This window comes from Eleutherodactylus coqui, chromosome 1 (genome assembly GCF_035609145.1).
Source record: "Eleutherodactylus coqui strain aEleCoq1 chromosome 1, aEleCoq1.hap1, whole genome shotgun sequence".
NCBI classification, from domain to species: domain Eukaryota; kingdom Metazoa; phylum Chordata; class Amphibia; order Anura; family Eleutherodactylidae; genus Eleutherodactylus; species Eleutherodactylus coqui.
This window is the reverse complement of record NC_089837.1, coordinates 389,095,850-389,118,519: the sequence shown is the minus strand read 5'-3', so window position 1 is coordinate 389,118,519 and position 22,670 is coordinate 389,095,850. Positions and strand designations below refer to the sequence as shown.

The following is a 22,670-nucleotide window of genomic DNA, read 5'->3' as shown; positions in this document are numbered from 1 at the left end:
AGTGAAATCCGTGCGTGCCCGCGACTATGGAGAGAGAAAATACATTTTTCTTACCTCTCCGGACGCTGCGGGGCTCTCCTATGTGCAGGCCGGATCTTCTTTCTTCTGGCCGGCAGATGTGCTTGGCACGCCGGCAGTGTGCCGCGCGCATCCACTGTGCACAGCTTTTTTAAAAAAATCTGCTGCTCTCCCGCGTATCCACGGCACAGCACAAAAACAGCTGTGGCTGTGCCGCGGATGCGGACGGCTTCCATTGACATCAACAGAAGCCGCGGGAGCTGTCTGTGCAGCAGGTCCGCAGAAAAATGGAGCATGTTGTGATTCCTTCCCGTGCGTGCCACCCGCACACCGGGAAGAAATCATCAGCATGCTTTTAGCTGCCCTACGGATGCTAATGCATCCCTATAGGCAGCAAGACGCACGAAATAAAATCCGCATGCAGACATTGGGCCTAAGTCTGACCATTGTCTTTGTGTATAGCATCCCTCACTCTCCACCTTGCCATATCGTGCACATCTCCAGCCCCTGTACCTTCTTTCTCATCCCATATCTGTAGTATGTAAGCTAATTGGAGCAGGACCCTCACCCCTACTGTTTCCATCAATTGATTACTAGATGTAACAGTGTTTTTTGTATCTGTTCTCCCCTGTTTTGTAAGCCCTGCAAAATATGTTGGCGCTATATAACTAAAGAGTACTATTATTATGTTACACTATTGGCACCCAATTCATCTAACAAGCCAAAATGTATTAGACAGAGGGGAAATATTGTGACATCCCCTCCAAACTCACATATACTTTCCATCTGTATATACTCAACACACAAGCAAGAAACCTGCATACAGTCTGCACACCTTCATACACTCTGCATAACCCCCAGTCACATACTCTGCACATCCACATATAATTCATACATGTGGTCTGCACACTTAATTACACCCCAGTCTCACCACTACATATACTCCACCCATACATTGCACTCCAGACTCCATGTTCACGGCTGCATACACTCCAGGTACTTACACTCATCATGCATGCACCCTCTGCACATAATGCAATCTGCATCAACTATCCATACATACGCACTTTCATACTTTGCATTCAATACACAATTTACTGTGTCATTATCTGCAGAAAGTACTATATGGTGAGGTTGAGGTGAATGTACTGGATCATAAGGTCTGCAGTAGTGGAGGGTTATACACAATAAGCTGTACATATTCCGTGTGGGAAGGGGGGGGGGGGGGGAGGCAAATGATCCTGACTGCAACAGTGACAGTTGCTTTTGGTCTTCTGCATTTAAAGCTACTGGCTTACAGCTTCACTTCCTGTCTACACAGTAAAGCTAAGAGATAGCAGTACAGACTGAGCAGGACTGTTCACCTGCACATTCTCAGTCTTTCCTACAGAGAGCTCAGGGGATGAGTGAGTGAGGTGGTTTTGGGGCAACTAAGTGGGGCTTATAGTACATCTCTACTCAGCCAGGTCCTATTGGTGCATATAGAGAGTGTAGGGTATACAGTAAGCATACCTCATTGATGTGCTCCATCCAACCCCATTATATTTGAACTTGCATGGTGCACTAGGCAAGCGCCTACTTTTGCCTACCCTTTGTCCCAGCCCTAGATTACATGGATGTAGACTGGGAGCTTACTTATATGGAGCCTGACATAAATAGCCATTAATTGCCCATAATAGCTTAACCCTTTCCAATCCACTGATGTCTGAAGACATTCTGATTGAAGGCTGTACAGCTCTGATGTCGGAAGACGTCCGGCAGGGTATTGTTACTGTATAATACTGGCCGCTCTGTTGTCGGGGACCTCTCCAGCATGTCCCATACCGCAGTACTGGCTCTAGCCAGCAGATGGCACCATTGTGAAATGGCAGAAAGAGTAAGCCCCCTAGGAAACCCTGAATCCAAAATTGGATTGCAAAGGGTTAATTTGCTTGATGCACTTCTTGACTCTTCCTTAACCACGTATTAGCTATTAATTTGGTACATTTGTTCTTTTTGTCTGACTTTAGCTTTTTTTAGCTATAGACTGACAATTGTTTTACTTAATGAAGTGAAGACAGTGGTCATCCTGAAGCTCTCGAGTTATTTAAATTCCTCTTTGAGAAAAAGTACTTTAAGCACAAAAAGAAATTAAATCTCAGCGCCTCAAAATATATAAAAAGATAGATAAATGTAAAGAATGGTGAGTGACAACTCACCTGGTGCACAGTGCGCTCCTAATCAAAGGAGCCACCGGCACCCGATATCCACGTTTGCCTTCAGAAAGATCCTGGTCTTCAATCCTGTGTCTGCAGGAGAGACGTCCCGGGGTGTAAAGCCTTCAGGCTTCCGACATCCAAACCAGTATAAAGAAAAAGACCCCCGCGCTCCGGGACCAGGAAACTCCGTTATATAAATTAAACAACTTTTATTGCCTTAAAAGTTATTTAATTTATATAACTGAGTTTCCTGGTCCCGGAGCGCGGGGGTCTTTTTCTTTATGCTGGTTTTACTTTAAGCACAAAAGTTCTAGAAAGCTGAGCTATAAACTTGATGTTTTTTGATAGACTGAGGGTTAGCCCTTGATGAGGGTTCAGTATTTTGGCATAGTGATATTGATGACCTGACTGTTTCTATACAGATTTGACTGTTATTAAAGTAACAGTTTCCTAAAATTTTGTTTTGCATAAAAGTCTATAATATGCCATCACTATTATGTGCTACAGTCATATCATGCATAATGGTTGTGTGTGTGGTTAGTTATCTCACAATGTATAACCATGTCTGATCGGCTTAAAGGGGTCTTATATTGCAGAACTTCTACATCCCTCAGTAAAACTTTTCAGTTACAAAATCAAATTCTTGTTAGAATATTCAGTTATACTCCTTTTTTGCAATAACTTTGGTTTATGCTTGCAGAAGCCAGTCAACACAAGTCAGTGGAGCAAACCAACAGTTCCCCATTACCTACTCCATCTAGTACCAGGTACGTATATCAAGCGCAGAGAAGTGAGACTAACAGTGCATCTCCTGACATGGATGCTGATGGTTTCCAATTCATTTTTTTAGTCCTTTGAGATGCAAGTCTGGAAAGGTGAAAAAAGTGGAGGAAAGGAAAATGGAACCTTTAATAAGCCCTGATCCTTCTTTAGTAACATTACCAAAGTACCTTGAGAAAGGTAAAAGTGAGTAAAGTGTCCTGTGATTTTTGTTGTAGCAAGAAAATATAAAACCATTAAAATATGACCGTTTAGAGTAAATGTAGCTGCAAACCTCTAGTACCGTGTAATATACTCCAACCTAATGGCTGTGCTCTGGTGCCTTATACTGTCTGTTCTTCCCCTTACTGCTGCATGTACATATATGTATTCCACTTGGCTCTAGTTCTCTTGTCTCCTGTGTCTCTCTCATTTCTAGATGGCACAATAACTAGCCCTACCTCAGAACCTTCTGCAGTTTCAAAAAAGCGCTTCACTTTGCAGGGTTTTCCTAACCTCAAAACTCAGAAAGGTAATCTAAGGCCAGCTAGATGCTATGCACTAACCATGCTATCCTCAACGCTCTTTAAAGGGAATGTGTCATCAGAAAATGACCAATTATGCAAATCAGTCGATGTCACAATCTAAATTTTTAAAAGATCTTAAAATCCTGTTGTTTTCACACTAAGCCTGATACCCTGTTTCCCCCAAAATAAGATGGGGTCTTATATGAATTTTTGCTCCAAAAGCTTTTACTTTTTTACATGTATAGCTGCCTGGACACTATTTAAATCTACTTTTTATTAACTGTAGAGGCTCTTACCCACTGGCGAGAGACTTTCCTGCTATGCGTGAGTTAGTGAAAACTTGTGATAATGAAACCAATGATTTTCAATGGTTTCATTGTCATTTGTGGTGCCTTCACTCAAGCCTCACAGCGCTAAATCTGCAATATCATCCATTGTTTTTGATGGGGCTGGCAGCAGCAGCTTCGGCCCCATTCAAATCAATAGAAGAAGATTGCGAAGCAGGCTAAGAATCGCCCAGAGAGAGGAAAGAGAGGGGGCGGGGCTACAGGGAATCTCCCAATATTTGGAGAGATGGGGGTGGGGCTAGGGGGCTTTCCCAGGGCTTACCTGAGAGTGGGGTCAGGGCTTGAGAGGGGTTATCATAGTGATACCTCTCTAGCCAAGTGAGGAGGCAGGCTAGTGGGTTCTGCTCTCAGGAAAGCCCTCTAGCCCTGCCCCCTATCTCTCCAAATATGGAGTGATATGTCAGAGATCCCCTGTTGCTCCACTGGCCCCTCTTTCTTGGGGTTTCCTAGCCTGCTTTGCGAACTTCTTCTATTGATTTCAATTGGGCCGTCCCCATTGAAAACAATGGGCGATATCGCAGATTCTTCATAGCGCTGCAAGTCTTGAGTGAAAACATCGCAAATGAGAATGAAACCATTGAAAATTATTGGTTTCATTATCATTGATTTTCACTCACTCTCGCATCTCTGGAAAGTCTATCGCCAGTGGCTAAAAGCCCTGACTGGGACATATTTTTAGAGTAGGGCTCATATTTCAAGCATTCTCAAAAATCCTGAAAAATCACGCTGAGGCCTTGGGAGGGGGGGGGAGGGGGGTAGGTCTTATTTTCAGGGAGACCGGGTAGTAGTCTGACACTTCCTGTTCTGTACAGAAAATGTATCAATAGTCACCTCATTATAATCACAGGCAGGATTACAATGAAAGGTGATACTAAAATATAGGTAACATAGGATCCATTATTCCCAATAGAGGATGGTCACAGCCCACTTCTTCCCCCTTCCTGCAATGTCTCCTGAAGAAACTCTCATAGAAGTCACAGTGTCAGACCCTGTCTATTGTGTGAATGGCAAATAGGTTCTGCTGTAAACTGTATCTCTAAATGCTTTTAACAGAACCTCAATCACGATGGCCGCCCCATAGTCATGAACTGACAATAGAAAAAAATTACAATCCGAAAATAAAAATGGAATAATAATATAGATGGTACATTCCCTTTAAAGGGCCACTCCAGCAAATACACATTTTTCCATCACTGCACCCCTCACCTGATTGCCTGTCACACTCTGGATGTCTCCTATGTATACTGTCAGCACTTCCATGCAGTGCAGTCTCCCATCCCATACCGATCAGACAGATCTTGATTTTAGGTTTCTCTCTGCTTTATCTTTCTCTATGCAGAGCTAGTAGTCGCACAATGCATCATCACAGCATCTTGTGATCAGCTAGAGCTAGTACTATCTATGCCCGCTGGGAGAACAGTATAAATATCATTACTAGTATACAATCGGGGAGGATGAACTGTCATAATCTTCATTATACAGTTACAATCAAAAATATTCAACCCCCATTGCATATTAGGTTTATTTGCCAAATTTACAAACTTTTAGCAATTTGCAAGAAATAATCGCACTTGAGCTATTGAAATAACTTAACACAGCCGGTATAACAAGTGGTTTCTCCAAATTCAACACAAAATGGCACTTTTAATGACTACTGAAATCTCAAAAATATATACCCCTTGGTAACAAGCATCTTTAGCTCTTAGTAGAGCATCCTTTGGCTGCTATGACTGGCAGAAAACATGATGCACAGGCAGACTCCTGGATAGAAAACTGCCGTCCTTGTTACCGGGACAGATATTTGTGAGATACAATGTATGAATGTTCTAACAATGGTCCTGCTAGATATTCGAAATCACAGAAAGATAGCATATGAAAACGTAGCCTCTAGTAACTTAAAAGAAAAAATAGCTTCCACTGGCAAAAGAAAAATTATATATATATATATATAAACATGTATATATATGATTTTCTCGCCCGAGTGTGAATGCACGCTGCATGGGAGAAGTCCATCTAGTCAAGTGTTTCTTTACAATGTTCCTAATAAATTACTAACATCCAGAGGATCTGCCTTTCTGCCTGTTATTTAATCATCTCTGGTCCTGTTTTTCATTTACTAAACAGAAATATGTGTTGCAGCCTTTGAGTTTTTCTGGAATGTCATGTAGCCGCACTGCTGCAGTGAGTGCAAATTAATGGAATTGGCAGTAGTATCAATTTTCAGACTAAACACTTTAGAACACTTTGCTGACTCCTATATTGTCCGATTAATGTCATGCTTGTGCTTTCATTTCAGCGCCCCCAAGAGCCTATATTTTCTCTTGCCTTCTGCAAGCATTTGCAGCTTCTAGTATTTTCGTTTTGAGTTCAGCTTGCTGTGGAAAAAAGAAAAAGTAACATTTTTAAAATATATTTAAACTGAGGCAATGCTTATGTACTTCTGTAAAACCGCTACGTGCATTAAGGGAATCAATATTAACCCTTTCCAGTCCAATGTCGGGCCTGCCCCGACACCATCATTTTCCTCCACAGCTCCGATGTCGGGGCAGGCCCGACACTGCAGTGCAGGAGTGGATCTGCACCCGATCGTCAGGCACATCGGGTGCAGATGCACTCCTTTACTGGTCGTCATCGAGGACCCCCGAGGAGAAGGCAGAAAGGGTTTTTAACCCTTTCTGCCCACTTCTTTATACATTACATAGCGCTCAATTAGCGCTATGCAATGCATAGATTCCGGCCGGCGATCATGTGACCGCCGGTGTTACCTGACCCCCGGCGGTCACATGAACGCCGAGCCGGGAGCCTGCACCGTGCAAGGACCTGCTTACCTGACCAGCGTCTTGTGCATTCTCCTTCTGTCTCCCGACCCGGCGATCATGTGACCACCAGGTGTCACCTGACCCCAGCGGTCACATGATCGCCGAGCCGGGAGGCAGAAGGAGAATGCGGAAGACGCCGGTCAGGTAAGCAGGTCCCTCCCTGCACCCTCCTGAACTCTGTCAGATCAGGAGGGTGCAGGGAAAATGTATTTTTTCTCACCCATTCTCCCAGCTCCAATTTATTTGGAGCTGGGGAGAATGGGTGAGAAAAAATAAATGGATTGGAAAGGGTTAAGCAGAAGGGGACTATTGTTTAGGATATCTGTAATGGCTGAAATCTTGAAGGGGTTTTTGCAATTAAGGATTTTATAGCAGATCCACCATAAAATCTGATCAATAGATCTCTGACCAATGCAATCTCCATTCATCTCTGGAATATGGAGCTGGTCCCCATTCCCACCTGAAAAACGACTACGCATGCATGATTACGTTCCATTTTCTCCCATTTATGATGTGGAAACAGGCAAGACAGCAAGTGAATTTTGTAGCATATCCAGCTGATATACCATGAAAGTCCCCATGTAACACTTTTCCTTCACTTGGACATCTTTAATTCATAATGTGACAATGCAATACCCACAAAAGTAACCGTCCCATGTATTTATAAAAAAAAACTCTTAAGATGTGGCTCACATTTTGTGTTGGAAGCTGAACATATACAATTACATTTATTAGAGTGGCATCCACTGCATTTTCAGAAGTCTTGGATGTTTTAATGTCTGTTGACTAGATAGATAAAAAATATTATTTCTGTGTTATGCCCAGAAAGAATCCCAGACTCAAACTATACAGACCATTGGGTGCTGGGACTTTTCTTTCAAAAATATATTTAACCCTTTCCAATCCACTGTCTGATCTCTGAAGACATTATGATTTAAGGCTGTACAGCTCCGATGTTGGAAGATGTCCGTCGGGGTTCTCTTACTGTATATTGCCAGCCTCTCTGCTGTCGGAGCCTATCCAACGTGTCACCTATTGCAGTACTGGCTTTAACCAGCAGATAGCACTGTTGTATAATGGCAGAAAAAGAGTAAGCCCCCTAGGAAAACCAGGATACAAATTGGATTGGAAAGGGTTAAAATGGATTGTCACCAGATGGAGCTCTTTAAATCAGGACATCCATTATATCAATGTGTTACTGAATGCTGTTGGACCCATAAAACGTGACCAGCACAGGATGTGTGTTACTGAGCTTTTCTGGCCTCTTTTTGGCCAACTTACATCTGTTGAAGAGATCCTAAGCAGCTCCTTTTCAGTGAGAAAGCCTCATTAATGAATGTACTTATGAAGCCATCTGCCACAGAGCAGTGAAAGGAAATCTTTTCTTAGGAATGTCTTGAGAACTCTGTGACATCAGTTTGGAGTTCTCCTTATGGCGTCACATGTGACAAGGGAAGTGCCTCCGTTATTTTTTGTGGGCATGGGGCATACATAGAGCATGCACTCATGGCTGGACAAAGTAGGCGTTCTAAACGTGTAGCTACAATATAAAATAACGCTTTACCAATGCAAACTGCATCCCAAAATAACTCAAAGGTATGAACTGTGCTCATTTTACTGTACACCATTCTATCCTTTCCGGATCTTCAATACTTGTGTTTCTATGTTTTTTTCCTCTTCATCCTTCCGCAGCTTCTCCTACCAGTCCTGACAAAAAAACTAAACGCCACGAAGTAAAGAGTGACCCAACTCCATTTGGTTTAAGAGGTAGAGTGATTCAATGTTTCATTTATCAGACCATTATTAGGCCATGTACCATATGAACATTCATCTTCAGCAGAACTAGAACGGATACCAGTCACTGACGGTGTATGGAAATGTGATTGTGGATTTGTAATATTTAACTGGTTTTTGTGTTCATAAGATTTATCTTCTATTGAAGGAGGATTTGGGTCATTCGTGTTTCTCAGGCTAAAAATGTTTGATTCAGTAACATACAATATATCCTACCGTTACAAGTGCTCTTGCATGCCTTAAAGATTAAAGAACTTATTACAAGCTCTTTCACAGATACGGCTTCAGTCCTTACTCTGACGAAGTCCAAGTGGCTTAGTACATCTCACTTGACGTCAGCAGACGTGCGTCGGAGAGGTATAAGGAGAAGTACTTTTGGTTTGGTTTGCAGTGGATATGTTTCTTTCCTCTTGCAACTTATACATATGGTGCACACAATACTGAAAGGCAGCATGGCTTATAAACAACGCAATGTATAACCTGCATTCTACTGGAATAGGAAGGAAATAATGTGAATAGATGTCTGCGGAACATTATACATATATACAGCATGTAGAGTGCAGTGGGCTTGGGTGTGAATTTATAACAGAGACGTACTGTTGTAAGTAGATAATGTGAGCCATGGAAAGTATTTGAAGGGGATATATTGGCTTCCAGAAGGAGTCTGTATATTACAAGTGTGTGATTTTCTCATTATTAGGCTGGAACAGGACATCTCAATCATTAGATGCTTCAGAAGAAAACAATGATGGATGGTCCAGTGGAGAAGATCCAATCAATTCTTCAGATGCAGAGGATGATGCAGTAGAGACCACAGATAAAAAGCTGGTAAACGTCATAGAAGACCAAGTGGACTACATTCATGTTATTTATGACCACTCTTATACTTGTTTTTGTAAGCTTCACTTTCCTTGTCCGACACAATATAGAAGTGATGCTGGTTGTATAAATGTGATTGTGCTTCAATGCTGCTCAGTAAACTGGGTATTACCTTAACTTGCTTAACAGCTCCAAATGACCTGTGCTGGTGTGGACCATGTAGCTGTAGTCCTTGCCCAGCCAACTGCATTGTGCTGTCAGTTGCTTGCAACACATGCAGCACGTTGGGTTACTCCTTGATATCATCAGTTAGATACCCTGCCGTCACAGCTTCAGGGGGTATTACATGTGCCCAAAATGGTGCCTTCCTGGGTAATATGGCATTTATTGGAGCATGCATCCATTTTTTTCTTACCAATTCCATATGAATCTGTAAGTAAAACCCTCACAAGCCCACAGAGGTACAGCAGAAGTCACAGCAGTCTATGGGCTGCATATTACAGAACACAGAGATGTGTAGAAAAAAAATCTGAAGATTTACCCAAATGGATCTTCTAGTACTTGCATGATGTAAAGTGTTCTACAACACTTAAAACTACCATTTTTTTTATTTCAACAGTTTTACTTTGTCCTGTGGTACATGTGTTTGGGAACTGCTTGTGAAATATGTTCTTTGTGATTTCAGAGTCCAGGTAAATATACTGTGGTTGCTGACTGTGAGAAGCGTGGGTTACAAGACCTTCCAGTAAAAAGCGGAGACGTAGTTCAGCTGATACGGGAAGAGGAGGATGGCGTGTGGTACGGATTGTTCAGAGCATAGCTCTTCATGTTTTTTTCATGCCCATAACCTACTTAGATAGTCCTGGCACTGCCCTCTACAGCTCGGGGGAAAGGGTTTACCATATTCAATGATACATGTTTTGCACACTAAACTTTTGATTGTTTTTAATCAGAACTGGTTTTATTGGTAAATGAAATATACAATTAAACAAAGGGAAAGGATTCAGATGACTGATGATTCAGTGTTTATATATCTATTGCCATGTACAAAAATAACTATTTTCTTTGACTATAATGTGTGGTACTCATGTGCATATGGGGTATTGCTGTGAATGGTGACCACACTTCTGACAGCAGAACAGGACATGTTTATAACAGCTGACACCCGCGGGCAATAGCCGTGAGCAGGCGCGCGGTCGATCGCGGCTATTAACCATTTAAATGCCGCTGTCAATTCTGCACGGCCTAATGAACAGACCGTGGGGTGGCTTGATAGACTGCCTGTCAAAAAGCAGTATGACGTAATGCTATAGCATTACGTCATACTGCAGGAGCGATCAAAGCATCGCATGTTAAAGTCCCCCAGGGGGACTTCAAAGTAAAGTTAAAAAAAAAAAATCAATAAAGTTTTTTTTTTTTAATTGAAGAAAAAAAAAGTTGTAAAAGTTTAAATCACCCCCCTTTTGCAATATCTATTATTAAAAAATCTGAATAATAAATTAAAAATATGTATTTGGTATCGCCGCATCTGTAAAAGTCCGAACTATCAAAGTAGCGCATTATTTTTCCTGCACGGTGAACGTCGTCCGAAAAAAAAAAATAAAGAACGCCAGAAATGCACTTTTTTAGTTACCCTGTCTCCCAAAAAAAATGCAATAAAAACCGATCAAAAAGTCGTATGTATTCCAAATTGGTACTATCGGAAACTACAGAACATCCCGCAAAAAATGAGCCCTTGCTAAACTATGTCGACGGAAAAATAAAAAAGTTATTGCGCGCACAAAATGACCGCAGAAAATAATTGAACAAAATTAAATATCTTTGAAAAAAAAAAGGAGTATAGTAAAAAAAAAACTATACAAGTTTGGTATCGTAGTAATCGTACCGACCCATAGAATAAAGTTATCATGTCGTTTTTGTTGCCGTTTGTGCGCCGTAGAAACAAGATACACTAAAAGATGGTCATTTTTTTTTTCATTTTACTCCACTTTAAATTTTTTAAAAGTTTTTCAGCACATTCTATGGTCCATTGAAAAATACAACTCGACCCGCAAAAAAACAAGACCTCGTACAGCGACATCGATGGATAAATAAAGGAGTTATGATTTTTTTAAAGGGGGGAGGAAAAAACGAACATGGAAAAAGAAAAAGGGCTGCGTCATTAAGGGGTTAAGCGCAAGATGATCGCTCAGATGCTGAGCGATCACCTTGCGCTCCCAGCGGAGGATGCAGAGGACAAGCCGGGAGCCGTGGCCTCGCTTGTCTTGTGCATCCAGCTGTTTTCTGCACGAAGCGCTCCAAACGGGGTATGGAGAACAGAGCTGAACAGCTCTGTTCTTCATACCCAGCCCGTCATCAGGGAGCGGGATACAGCTGAAAGTATAATATCAGCCGTATCCCGCTGTAAATCCCTGATAAGGCTCATCGTTGTCTTTCAGACGGCTTAACAAACACGGCACAATGTCAGTGCAGTTACACACAACGATTATCACTCAAAAGACGGCTTTTGAGCAAATTTTGAGCGATAATCGTTGTGTCTAAATGGGCCTTTATTTAGCTGGCCAAACTACGAGATAAAAGTAGATTGGTAATTGAGAAGCCATGGAATGAAGGAATGCCTGGTGGTTCTTTCATTTCACCGATGCGGCCATCTACATTTTAGTCCTTGCTGACTGTCACAGTTGTTAGAACTGGCCATACGTGTTCAAGGACAACAGATGACAAACCAGAGATCTTTCTGGGAACAATCTTTCAGCAAAAGATATTTAGTGTATGAAAGATCTTTCATCCAACTATTGTGGCTGACGTCTTTCCAGGCGATGATTGTCTGTCATCAGTCAGCTGAAACAATCCTATATTGCTCAATGTCACCTGATGAATGATCGTTTTGGTTGAAATCGCTCATTCTCATCAAATTTAGTCAATCTGTCTTTGCTGCTTGAAAAGTTGGCGCATAAGAGATTAACAATAAACGTCAATTCTGAGATGTGACTAGATTAAATGCATTTCGTTTTATCCGTTGATAGAAATATCCATGATTATCCATTGCTTAATATGTTGCAGGTATGTGAAAAATCTGAGCACCAACAAAGAAGGATTAGTGCCTGCCAGCAACCTGATGATACACATTGGGGCTTCCAAGTCGGAGCATTCACTTAGCAGCTCTGGTAGGATTCTCTCTAGCGTATCTTTGTTTGCTCTAGATTATTTCTGGACATGCGTTGATTCGATGTCTTTGTTCCACACTGTATAGAATCAGGAACGGCTTCCAGCACTTTAAGCACCTCATCTAGCTGCAGTGAAAGCTGCAATGCGAGCAGCACCAGCTTCTCTGATATCAAGGGCTGAACTTGGAACAGAGCATGCACAAATCGGGTGTGTCGTGGACGGGTGGTCCCAGACTGCGGGCCAAGTGAGAAGAACATGATGGATGAAGAACAGGCAGTTTCCGGGGCTGATTCACAGAGCAATTGGATGCCTGTGCTCTCGCCTCAGTCAATTCCATCCAACAGGCCAATGGGAAAAGAACTAGGCAGGATGGTGTCCAGTGATATCTTGTGCCAGAGAGACCCATTTCGTAACCCGCACTTAGTTCTGTTTACAAACCTACATTTTCACAGTGTTTACTCCGTCAACATTTCATCCATACTGTGGAACATTTCATGACCCCTGAAGGACATACCAGGCAATGCCGCCAGCGTTTTTTTCCATATACGTATGTTTTCAGATGGTGCTTCTACCAGTTTCTGTGGTTCTCAGCCACCAGGTGTAACGAAGACGACGTCTTTTCCTTTCGCATCTTTATACCGAGACCGTCTTGTGAAATTCATGGCGGTTATCATTTGTAGAAGAACATACTTGTCAGGTTTTTCACAGCATGACCGTTTGATAGAAAATTATTTTTCCACTTCTCAGGCCGAGCGTTTGTAGTTCACATCTCTGTAACAAGGTATCTGTAGGACGTTGCAGTGATGGTTCACTAACATGAAGGTGGTTGTCCACGCGGAAGCTGAGTATTTTCTATTCTTCATAAACAATATTTTTACTGGTGTACAGGAACTAAACCGGAAGTTATTTACTAATCTGCACTTTTATATTTGTATAGAGAAATGGAATATAAAAAAGATATAGATGCATATATCTATAAAGATAGAATAGATTACAGAAAGGGGCAAAGTTTAGTACCCTTGTCTTACCCCTCTCTGACCCCCAGGGTCTGTTCCTCAATTTTGTTTTTTAATGCACATGCAAATCACGCGAATTTGTGAATCCTGCCAGATATTTACACATTCACTGTAGTATCACTGTAGATAACAGTGTTCGGTTTAAAAGGGTTATCCCTTCGTAATCTTCCTCTGTCCACCACTGCCAAGTCTGTCAGGTTCCCTCTATGATGAAACGTCACATGGCCGCGTCCTCAAATAGCAGTAGGCATAGGGATGCCACATACTGTCCTCGGACATCTTGTTCCTATTAATGAAGTCATCACTGTCACCTACGGCTGTTGGAGAATGCGATGTAGTAATGTGGCAATAGCTGACATAGATGAAGCATCATAAACCAGCAGTTGGAAGGAGGCAGAGGTAGATTTTAGGAGGTAAGCACAATGCACAGTTTATAGTTGTTTCATTATTAACAAGTTGCGCTAATGTTTAAAAAGCCAGTTCACTCCTTTTATTCCAGTTTCTTACCACTGAGCTGGATTTCAGATGCCTGTCCCCAACTAATGTTATATTGTTCCATTTCCATAGGTCACAACTGTCACCTTATAGAAAAAGGAAACTCTTCAAGCTCGTATTAGAGCATAGAAGACCTGTACAGTTATAAAACCATCCAAGGCTGCTCACACACAGACATCTCTTGACTCCGCACCTTAATTAGTAGAAAATAAAATATAGTTAGTGGTCATCATCATTTCATTAAGATGGTATAGTGGGAGCGTCAGTAATTCTTTGTTTGTACATTGCATATATTACCTGGCGCCAGGTGAATGCATTTGGATAATAAGGGACAGTATTTTATGAAATTAGATTTGACTGCTTCGGAGGGCTTGTGCACATGACCCTATTAGAGCTCCATGCAAGCGCTGACTTTATAGGCCCTTTTGTTACTTTCTTCCCTATGCGCCATATTTTCAAACACTCTGTGGGATTTTTCATGTATGCTGGTATACTTCCCTAGAAACAAGGTGAGAAGGAAGCATCTGACGGAGCCTGTGGAGACATTATGGCACCTTATTAGGAACGCAAATGACCTCCGCGTACTGCTGCACAGGCTCCATAGACATGGCTGTGTTGTTTGCATGGGCCCTCAGGCTGTATTCACATGTGCACTTTTGTAATGTAGCAAAACTTGCATGTTTTGCATCAGCAGTAGCCATGATTTCTTCATATGAACTGCAAAATCTGTTGACACTAATAAAAATTGGTATTAGCTATAAAAAGAAAAATCCTGCATCATAGAAGTCACTGAAAAGAGTAAATGGTTTTTGTTTTGTTTTCCGTCTTGAAATTAAACTTTATTTTTATATATAAGGAAATAGTCCTTTTATTTTCCTCATAAATGTTAAAGAAAGCATATGAAATGGATATAACTTTATTAAAAGAATATTGATTGTATCGCAGATGAAAAGCAACAAGTATTACAACTGAGAAGGCACGGGCCTCTAAATTATCATAAAATATATTTATAGGTTTTTATTTCCAAAAATATATAGAAATACTTGCTAGTGTGTTAATGTCAAAGACATTATTTCTAGTATCTGTGTCAGTTAATTGCTCTTGCAGAATTTTTAAATCAGATTTTGTATCCATTGAGTAACTTAATAGGGTTCAACTTTCCATTCTCAGCAGGCTCAGGCTATTTAATCCACACGGGGCCAATTCATTTTATATGTATTCTATCAGTGAGCAATTACCCAATAATAATGCAAAGACCAAGTCACATGTTTTTGTATCTGTAACTTAGCATCTGCTATAATTCCATTTATTAAATCTGTATCTAATGGTCCTTTTACACGGGCCAACAGTCATTTAAATGAGCGCTGATGTCACCGCTAAGGTTGTCGGCACTCGTGCAGAGCATTTACAATGAAAGACTTATCATTGGATCGCGGGCTTCTCACTCACCCTCTTCACATTCTACATGAAGCGCTGAGCGGGGAGTGCTTACATGTAGCAAGAAGCCAGCGATAGTTTTTATGCTGACTGCAAATCAGCGATAACGACAGGTGAACGAATAGTGAGCAATTTTTTTCACATTTACACTGAACGATTACCACTCAAATTCGCTCATTTGCACAAATTTTGAGCAATAATCGTTACATGTAAATGGGCCATAAGAAAAGTGATGCAAAGGGTGAGGATCTCTGTCTATAGGTGTCTAATTCTCTTAATCACCGATCATGTGGTTGCATGGTTTCAGAGATACAGGCTTCCATTAGTAGCAGCTTTTCTGATCATAGCGGTAATACATGATCACATGTAGTAAATGACGTTGGATGCTGGATTTTGTAGGCACCCCAGTCAGTTGGCAAAGGGCCTTATCTAAATGAAGTATAAGCAAACACTTAAATGGAAGGATCTCCTAAACAATGCAACTACCTCAGTACAGTTTGAGCTTTGATTTTGTTTCAAATGTATTCTAAGCTGGCCATAGAGATCCATTTTATCCTTGGTGTGTCCCTCTGACAATCTCTTGTTTCTAGTGACTGATGAATGTTCCCTGTCCTGAAATAAGTGGTAACATGCATCTAGTGGCCGCATATCGGGGAAGCTAGATTTTGGTCAAAGAATGCTTGATCAAGAGCCACCTTATGTCTTTGGCCATTTTAACATGATATGTAGACTGATTTGTAGGTATTTTTTATCAGCCATGGCCAACACTCAGACTTTTATGTCCTCTTGTAGAATTCCTTGACATTAAACTTATACTGTATATGATGGAAACACCTGGGACTTCTACTACGAATCCGGACATATTCTTTTATTTTTCTTTGCGCCTTATGGGTAATATTTGTAGAGTTGAATGGTCTACAGGTATAGAGGCAGATTCAGGACATATGACAATCCTTTACAGCCCCTGTGAAATTCACTGTTCTATAAAGTTGATGTTATATACTTTTTTAGTCAGTGATGAAGAGTAACAATCTGCACCGATGTGGATTTCTCCGATACACTGTAAGTTATTTGTAAATACTTTGTAAAATATTTGACTGTTCTGGAATAATATTGTGTAGACATTTTGTGCTAAAATGACCCCTTTTTCATGGGACTATGTTAATATTTGCCTGTGATTTCTAAGTACTTGTCACTGCACTTTACAGACTACATCTCATCTGCTTATTTTTATTCTGCTAATGTAAATTTGAGTACAGAATGTGAATATTGTATGTATGAAGGTTCATGGAGTACATTTCAGAAACACCTGTTGTATTTCACTGTGGTAAAAAATAAAATAATTTCAGAATTTTTGTGAATTCTTAAATATATGAAGCCTCAAAAAACACATTTTAAGGAGAGCTTTCACATAAATCAGTACCTTATTATCTGTATCTGTCAGTACCGATCATAGCTAGAGATGAGCGAGCGTACTCACTAAGGCAAATTACTCGAGCGAGTATTGCCATTTTCGAGTACATGCCCGCTCGTGCCAAAAGATTCAGGGGCCGGCGGGGGTGAGCGGTGAGGTTCGGGAGTGAGCGGGGGGGGGAGGGGGCAGAGAGATCTCAGCTACTGGTAAATGTCAGTTAGACCAAAACCGTAACTCATATGTGTGCACTAATTAAGGATTTAGGGCCCTTTTACACTGTTTTATTCAGTTTCTTGCCGACAGTGACTGAACAATGAACGATAATTTTTGCTTATCATTCATTGTTCAGTTTAGGTAGGCATAACAATCAAACGACAATTGTCCTTTGCAAATAGGCTATCGTTCATCCGTCCATCGGTGAACAACTGCCTGTTTAATGTGAAGCAATCTCCGACCTGTTCCGCCTCCATTCACTGAATAATTATCGCTCTTGTGTGATAGCACAGGAGCAATAAGTGCTGGGACGACTGTTGGGTGCTTAAGCTCTCGACAATAGTTCTATCTAAAAGGATCCTTAAGGTGCATTTAGACACAAAGATGATCACTCAGAAGATGGCTTTTGAGTGATAATTTTTGTATAAACTACTACTTGGTACTAGTGCTTATTAGTACCAATTAGTAGTGTGTGAGCCGCTAGGAGCTGTAATCAGGGAACAGACCACCTGCTTTTCTCTGAATAAATTTCCTTTGTTCTGCCATGCTGATTACAGCTGAGAGAATGCAATCAGCTGTTAACGGCCCCCAGGCAGAACACAGCGTGCAGTCTGTCTTGTCCGCTGTTCTGCTGTTCATGCCGAACTGAAATCCATCGTTCGGCAGAAAAGTGAAAGATGGGCACATTTACAGATGGCTTTTGAGCGATAATCATTGCCTAAATGGGCCTTTACTCGCCACGCTGATACTGTTGTGTTATTAATGCAAATTAATCACGTGCCTGCTCTTTTGTGTGTGTAATATATATATATAATGCTGGGATAATGCTCAGCCTAATACAGCAAGGGTGTCACAAGAATGCCTTCACAATATTGGCACACTTCCGTGGCTTGCCCGGTTGCCCATTTTTATTGCCAATAAGACATGTAAGGGACTAACAGGGATGCCAACTGCAGCAGCCTACGAGTTTGAACAATCTAGAGGCTCACAGAATTACTAGGGATATGTGCCCCTTTGGACAAATCTGGTCTAAACACAGACACATCAAGCTCAAAAATCACAGAAGACGCACTTCTATCATATAATATAACCTATTTCCACCCTATACCATCCCCAGCAATAACCTGTAGATGATATAGCGGAGCGACTGCCCTTAAAAGTATGACTCCGTGCAGGAAACTAATCCTACGTCACCCTACAAGTACTGTGTGAGACCTCTCCTTGATTGATAGATGGACCCATTCTGGTTGTTCTGTTGAGATTGAGTTGCAAAAAGTGTTCAACATATTCATCGTGCAGTGTCAATCTGCCACCTTTCTGGTCTTTTGGAAAGTTGAGTGGATCTGGGTAGATAGTTAAGTGTATTTCCTGCCAAGCAGAGCTCATCAATATTCATTTAACTGCCTTTCACATCTGTACCAGAAGGGCCTTTGATCCCAAAAAAACCCTTTGTTGTAATGAAAGCAAAATTACCATGTTACATAAGGATGTTATTTGTTCATATCCCTCCATCATTGTCTCAAATCTTGTCTCCAATACGCGTTATCGAGACATGCTGATGGCAATTTCCCTCCACTGAGCAAAGAAAAAATCAATAACGAGGCTTATGGGTCATTTGAAGGTCCTATCTCAAGAGTAATTGTGTTTTCAAAACTGTGAGTGTACCACGGACACAGTGCATTCACTCCGTCACTGTGCGACCCCAGGAACCCACAGAATCATACCTGAGAAACTAATCATAGTAAAATAGTAATCATTTGTCGCATATCATGTGTGATAGTTCTAGCCACAGCCCTGGCAGGCGGATTAATTAAGGATGCAGATTTCAACCTTCAGCTCTTTGAGCACCAGTGGTCCCAGCTGCAGGAGGCCCTGCTCTCTTTCCTATAAACCTTCACTGAGAAACTGGGAAGGACTCAATTAATAGTTCACTATAGGAACAATGGGGACAACCCCCATTAGGCAGCCCACCTACCGAGTTTCCCTTGATGTGCAGTCAGATATGAAGCAGGAAATCAACAAGATGTATTGTCTGGGCATCATCTAGAAGTCCCCGAGAGCATGGGTCTTCCTTGTAGTCCTGATACCCAAGAAGGACGGTTGAGTGCCATCACGGTATGTGATGCCCCACATCGATGCGCTATTACACCAGCTGGGCAGTGTCTAGTATATCACCATCATAGATCTGAGTCGGGGGTATTGGCAGATACCTGTGACCAAGGAAGCACAGAAGAGGTCTGCTTTCATCACCCCATTTGGACTCTACGAGTCCAGGGTCATGCCCTTCTGTTTGAGAAATGCTCCGAACACTAACCAATAGTTTGTGGATTAGTTGCTTGAAGAGTTTGTGGTCACTTACCTGGATGATATTAGTATCTTCAGCCCCGCTTGAGAGGAACACCTAAAGCACCTGCTGTGGGTGCTCAAGCAGATTCAGAATGCATGCCTGACTGTCAGGCCTAGAAAGGGCCAGATCGGCCCGCAGTACTTGCAGTACCTAGGACATCGAGTCAAGGGGGAAGAAAGGGGGGGTTCTGAAGTCAGAGCCCAATAAAGTGGATGCCATCCTGGCCTGGCCCACACCCAATGCCAAGAAGCAAGTGATGCCCTGCTTGTGTGCCACTGGGTACTACTGTAAGTTCATACCAACTACAGTGCCCTAGCCAAGCCCCCCACTGACCTGACCAGGAAGAAACTGCCTCAGGTAGTGTGAGCAGTCCTTGGCATCTTTCAAGACTGCTCTTTCTTGTGCTCTGGTTCTGCAAGCCCCAGACTTCACCAAGCCTGTCTGATGTTCCCAGCCAAATAAACTCTGGGTATCTCAGCCGCAAGATCCTGCCCAGAGTGGTGACATAAGCCATGGTAGAGAGAGTCCTTGGCCATTGTGTGGGCCCTGCAGAAGCTGCAGCCATATCTCTATGGGTGCAATTTCACCATATTGATGGATCGCAATCCTCTCAGCTAGCTGTATCAGGTTGCAGGAGATAATGGCAATTGCTACGCTGGAGTCTTGTTTTGCAGCAATATTACTTTGACTTCACCATCCAGCTTGTACAAGAAGAGCAGCAAGCACGGTAATGCTGATTATCCTGGCAGGTTGAGGCAGCGGAGATGGGCTAATGAGGTGATCAGCGGATTGACCTCTCATGTCATCTGTAAGGGTGGATTCACATTTGCGCTGGCGATTCTGCTTTCCTGCTCTGTTTGGGAAGCAGGAAAGAGGAATCCCCATGGCTGAACTGTCTGATCTCTGTACGGAACCTAACGGTGCCGGGTAGACCCCTTTGACTTCAAGCAGTCCATAACCTGTGTTATTTGTGTGTCGATTAATGGAAACCGAGATGCCTGCCCTACCTGTCAGAAACGGTCAGTGGTGGCAGCAAAGTGTCTTGGGGCATGCTAGGCCATGTAGAGTGTCATTTTGGCTCCATCTTTTTGGTGCTACTGGAGGAGTTAAAACTTGTTAGTTTCCCATAAAGATTACAGCTGATCACCAGTGAACCAGTCATCAGCGGATCATCAGGGAACTCTTCTAAGAAAAAGGGACTGACAGCAGAGGTGAGAAGGTGGTAGATGAAGGCTTAGCCTCTTGGGGGGTGGAAGTACAACAAACAAAGGATGTGATTACGCCTGTAAAATGTTCAACACACCTTGCATAAAATACAGTAGACAAGTGGCTAATGCTTAATCCTGGTTTTCAAGTTGAACTCCTAGATTTTGGATGTAAAGAATTACTTTTATCTTTCTTCATATCCTAAGCCCAGTCCCATCAATAACTATTTCATTTTGCAGATGGAAGCATTCAATTAGCGTTTTACAGACATTTTGTGCTCGGATCTGTTTCCATTATGATAAAATGTTAGCTTTTATCTTTATAGAATTTGGGAGCATATTTGCCAGTATATATTAAAGTCAAATGTTTTTTTTTCTTCAGTATGGCTAATTATCTAAAATGCAACAGTCAGGGTTTGGGATTCAGAGCTTGAACAACGGGTTCCTGACTTATCTAGCAATGATATATGTGCAGGGTGCAGCGGAGTGCCATGCGGCAGACAATTACACTTGAATTAATGCTCAACTACAACAATTACAATGTTCTAAATATATTATATATAAACTTTTTAAGATATGTGCACACAAATACACCCATCTCTTAGGGTTTATGTTCGGCTTCTCACTTTGCATATCCTCACCTTGTATAGTAAGATAGACTCTTCATACTGCCACAAGCTCTGTCCCTGAATATAATGCTTCAGCACACTGTACCCCTTGAATATAACTTTGCCACATACTGTGCCCTTGAAAAACAAGTGCCTGATATAATTCTTCCTGAAAATATATGCCATCAACTGTGCCCCATCAATAACTACCATCAATAGTACCATCTGTAAGGGCCATCAAACGTTTCTCACGTAAATAAGTGTAATTATGTGTCCACTGAAAATCTAGTACTCACATTAAATGCCACCAATAGTGCGACAAAGCTATGAAATAATTAGAGATGAGCGAGTATACTCGCTAAGGCACATTACTCGAGCGACTAGTGCCTTAGCCGAGTAATGTGCCTTAGCGAGTATACTCGCTCATCTCTAGAAATAATAATACCTCTTCTTGTTTCTCGGCCAGCGTTGGACTGAGGTGCTTACATCCCATCCTACACTTGCATGCCAATATTATTTGTTCAGTGTTTCACCTTCAGGACACTGCAATTATTTTAGTTCTTCATAACAGCAATGGAAAATCCACATCAAAATCTGTACCAGACTGTGAAAAGATGAAATCTCCTGCAGATTTGTGTCAAAATCTGCACCAAATGCTACCGATTTTGATGTGGATTGTGATGCAAAAGCCAGTAAAATCTGCAGTGCTAAATAAATCTATAAAAATCTAAAATCCTCTAACTGTGAATGTACGTACTGTAACAGTGCAGTACACAGAAGGGCCTGTAGAGGGCCAGAGACAGGACTTCTGGTGCAAGGGTTAACCAAGGGGTAGAGCAGGAACCAGATAAAAGCCGGTTCCTGCCAAAGACCTGGGGGGAGAGAGACAGCTCAGTGGAGCTGGGAGGGCTGCTAGACCAGGGTCTGGTGCAGACCAAGAAGGCCAGAGGTTGACAAGGTGACGCCCCGAACCTCAACACCTGGGAGAGGTGTGTGCGTGTTTGGGAGAGCCAGACTGCAATTGAAAAAGAACTCCTGTGGTATGCAGAGAGAGAGAGGGCCAGCGCAGCATAGGAAGGTGCTGCCGACTGGTGGCCTGAAAAGGCAAAGAGTCCGATAGGGATGACGCCCCTGGACTCCCATCCAAGTTGGGGTGCTTATGGACATTCAATTCCGCAGCATGTCAATTCTTTTCTCTTTTCCGGGGCGGCCTCTCTATAGGGAAAGAAATCTGCAGTGGAATGCTGACAGCGAAACTGCTCCAAAACCTGTGGCTAAAGGCCGCAGGTTTCTAAGCCGCGTTTTTCCAGCGTTTTTTTGGTGCGGCCATTCCGCGAGAAATCCGCTGGAATTCCGTCCCATGTGACCTTAGCCTTACAGTGGTTACTCAGGTTCCCTTTGTCTAATATTTAACAGGCAGAAACCCTTTTAGTCATTAATTACCCAAGATGTTATACCACTGTACAGTACCATTATAGTTGTATTA

The 22,670-nt window shown here is 42.1% G+C and overlaps 1 protein-coding gene across 8 annotated transcripts in view; it reads left to right on the top strand.

The window, feature by feature from the left end:
• The window catches only part of MCF2L (MCF.2 cell line derived transforming sequence like), a 225,475-nt gene extending 208,755 nt beyond the window's left edge, over window positions 1–16,720 (top strand). For 2 of the 8 annotated variants that reach the window (XM_066579691.1, XM_066579687.1), the window contains exons 25-32: window positions 2,917–2,983; window positions 3,067–3,182; window positions 3,415–3,507; window positions 8,361–8,435; window positions 9,163–9,290; window positions 9,967–10,079; window positions 12,345–12,448; window positions 12,535–16,720. In XM_066579691.1, coding sequence (XP_066435788.1) covers window positions 2,917–2,983; window positions 3,067–3,182; window positions 3,415–3,507; window positions 8,361–8,435; window positions 9,163–9,290; window positions 9,967–10,079; window positions 12,345–12,448; window positions 12,535–12,629 — 791 coding nt within the window. In that variant the 3' untranslated portion in view covers window positions 12,630–16,720. Of the gene's footprint in view, window positions 1–2,916; window positions 2,984–3,066; window positions 3,183–3,414; window positions 3,508–8,360; window positions 8,436–9,162; window positions 9,291–9,966; window positions 10,080–12,344; window positions 12,449–12,534 lie in introns of those variants that run through there. The other 6 variants (XM_066579685.1, XM_066579686.1, XM_066579688.1 and 3 more) reach the window with 6 other exon arrangements.
• The last annotated feature ends 5,950 nt before the right edge of the window (window positions 16,721–22,670 follow it).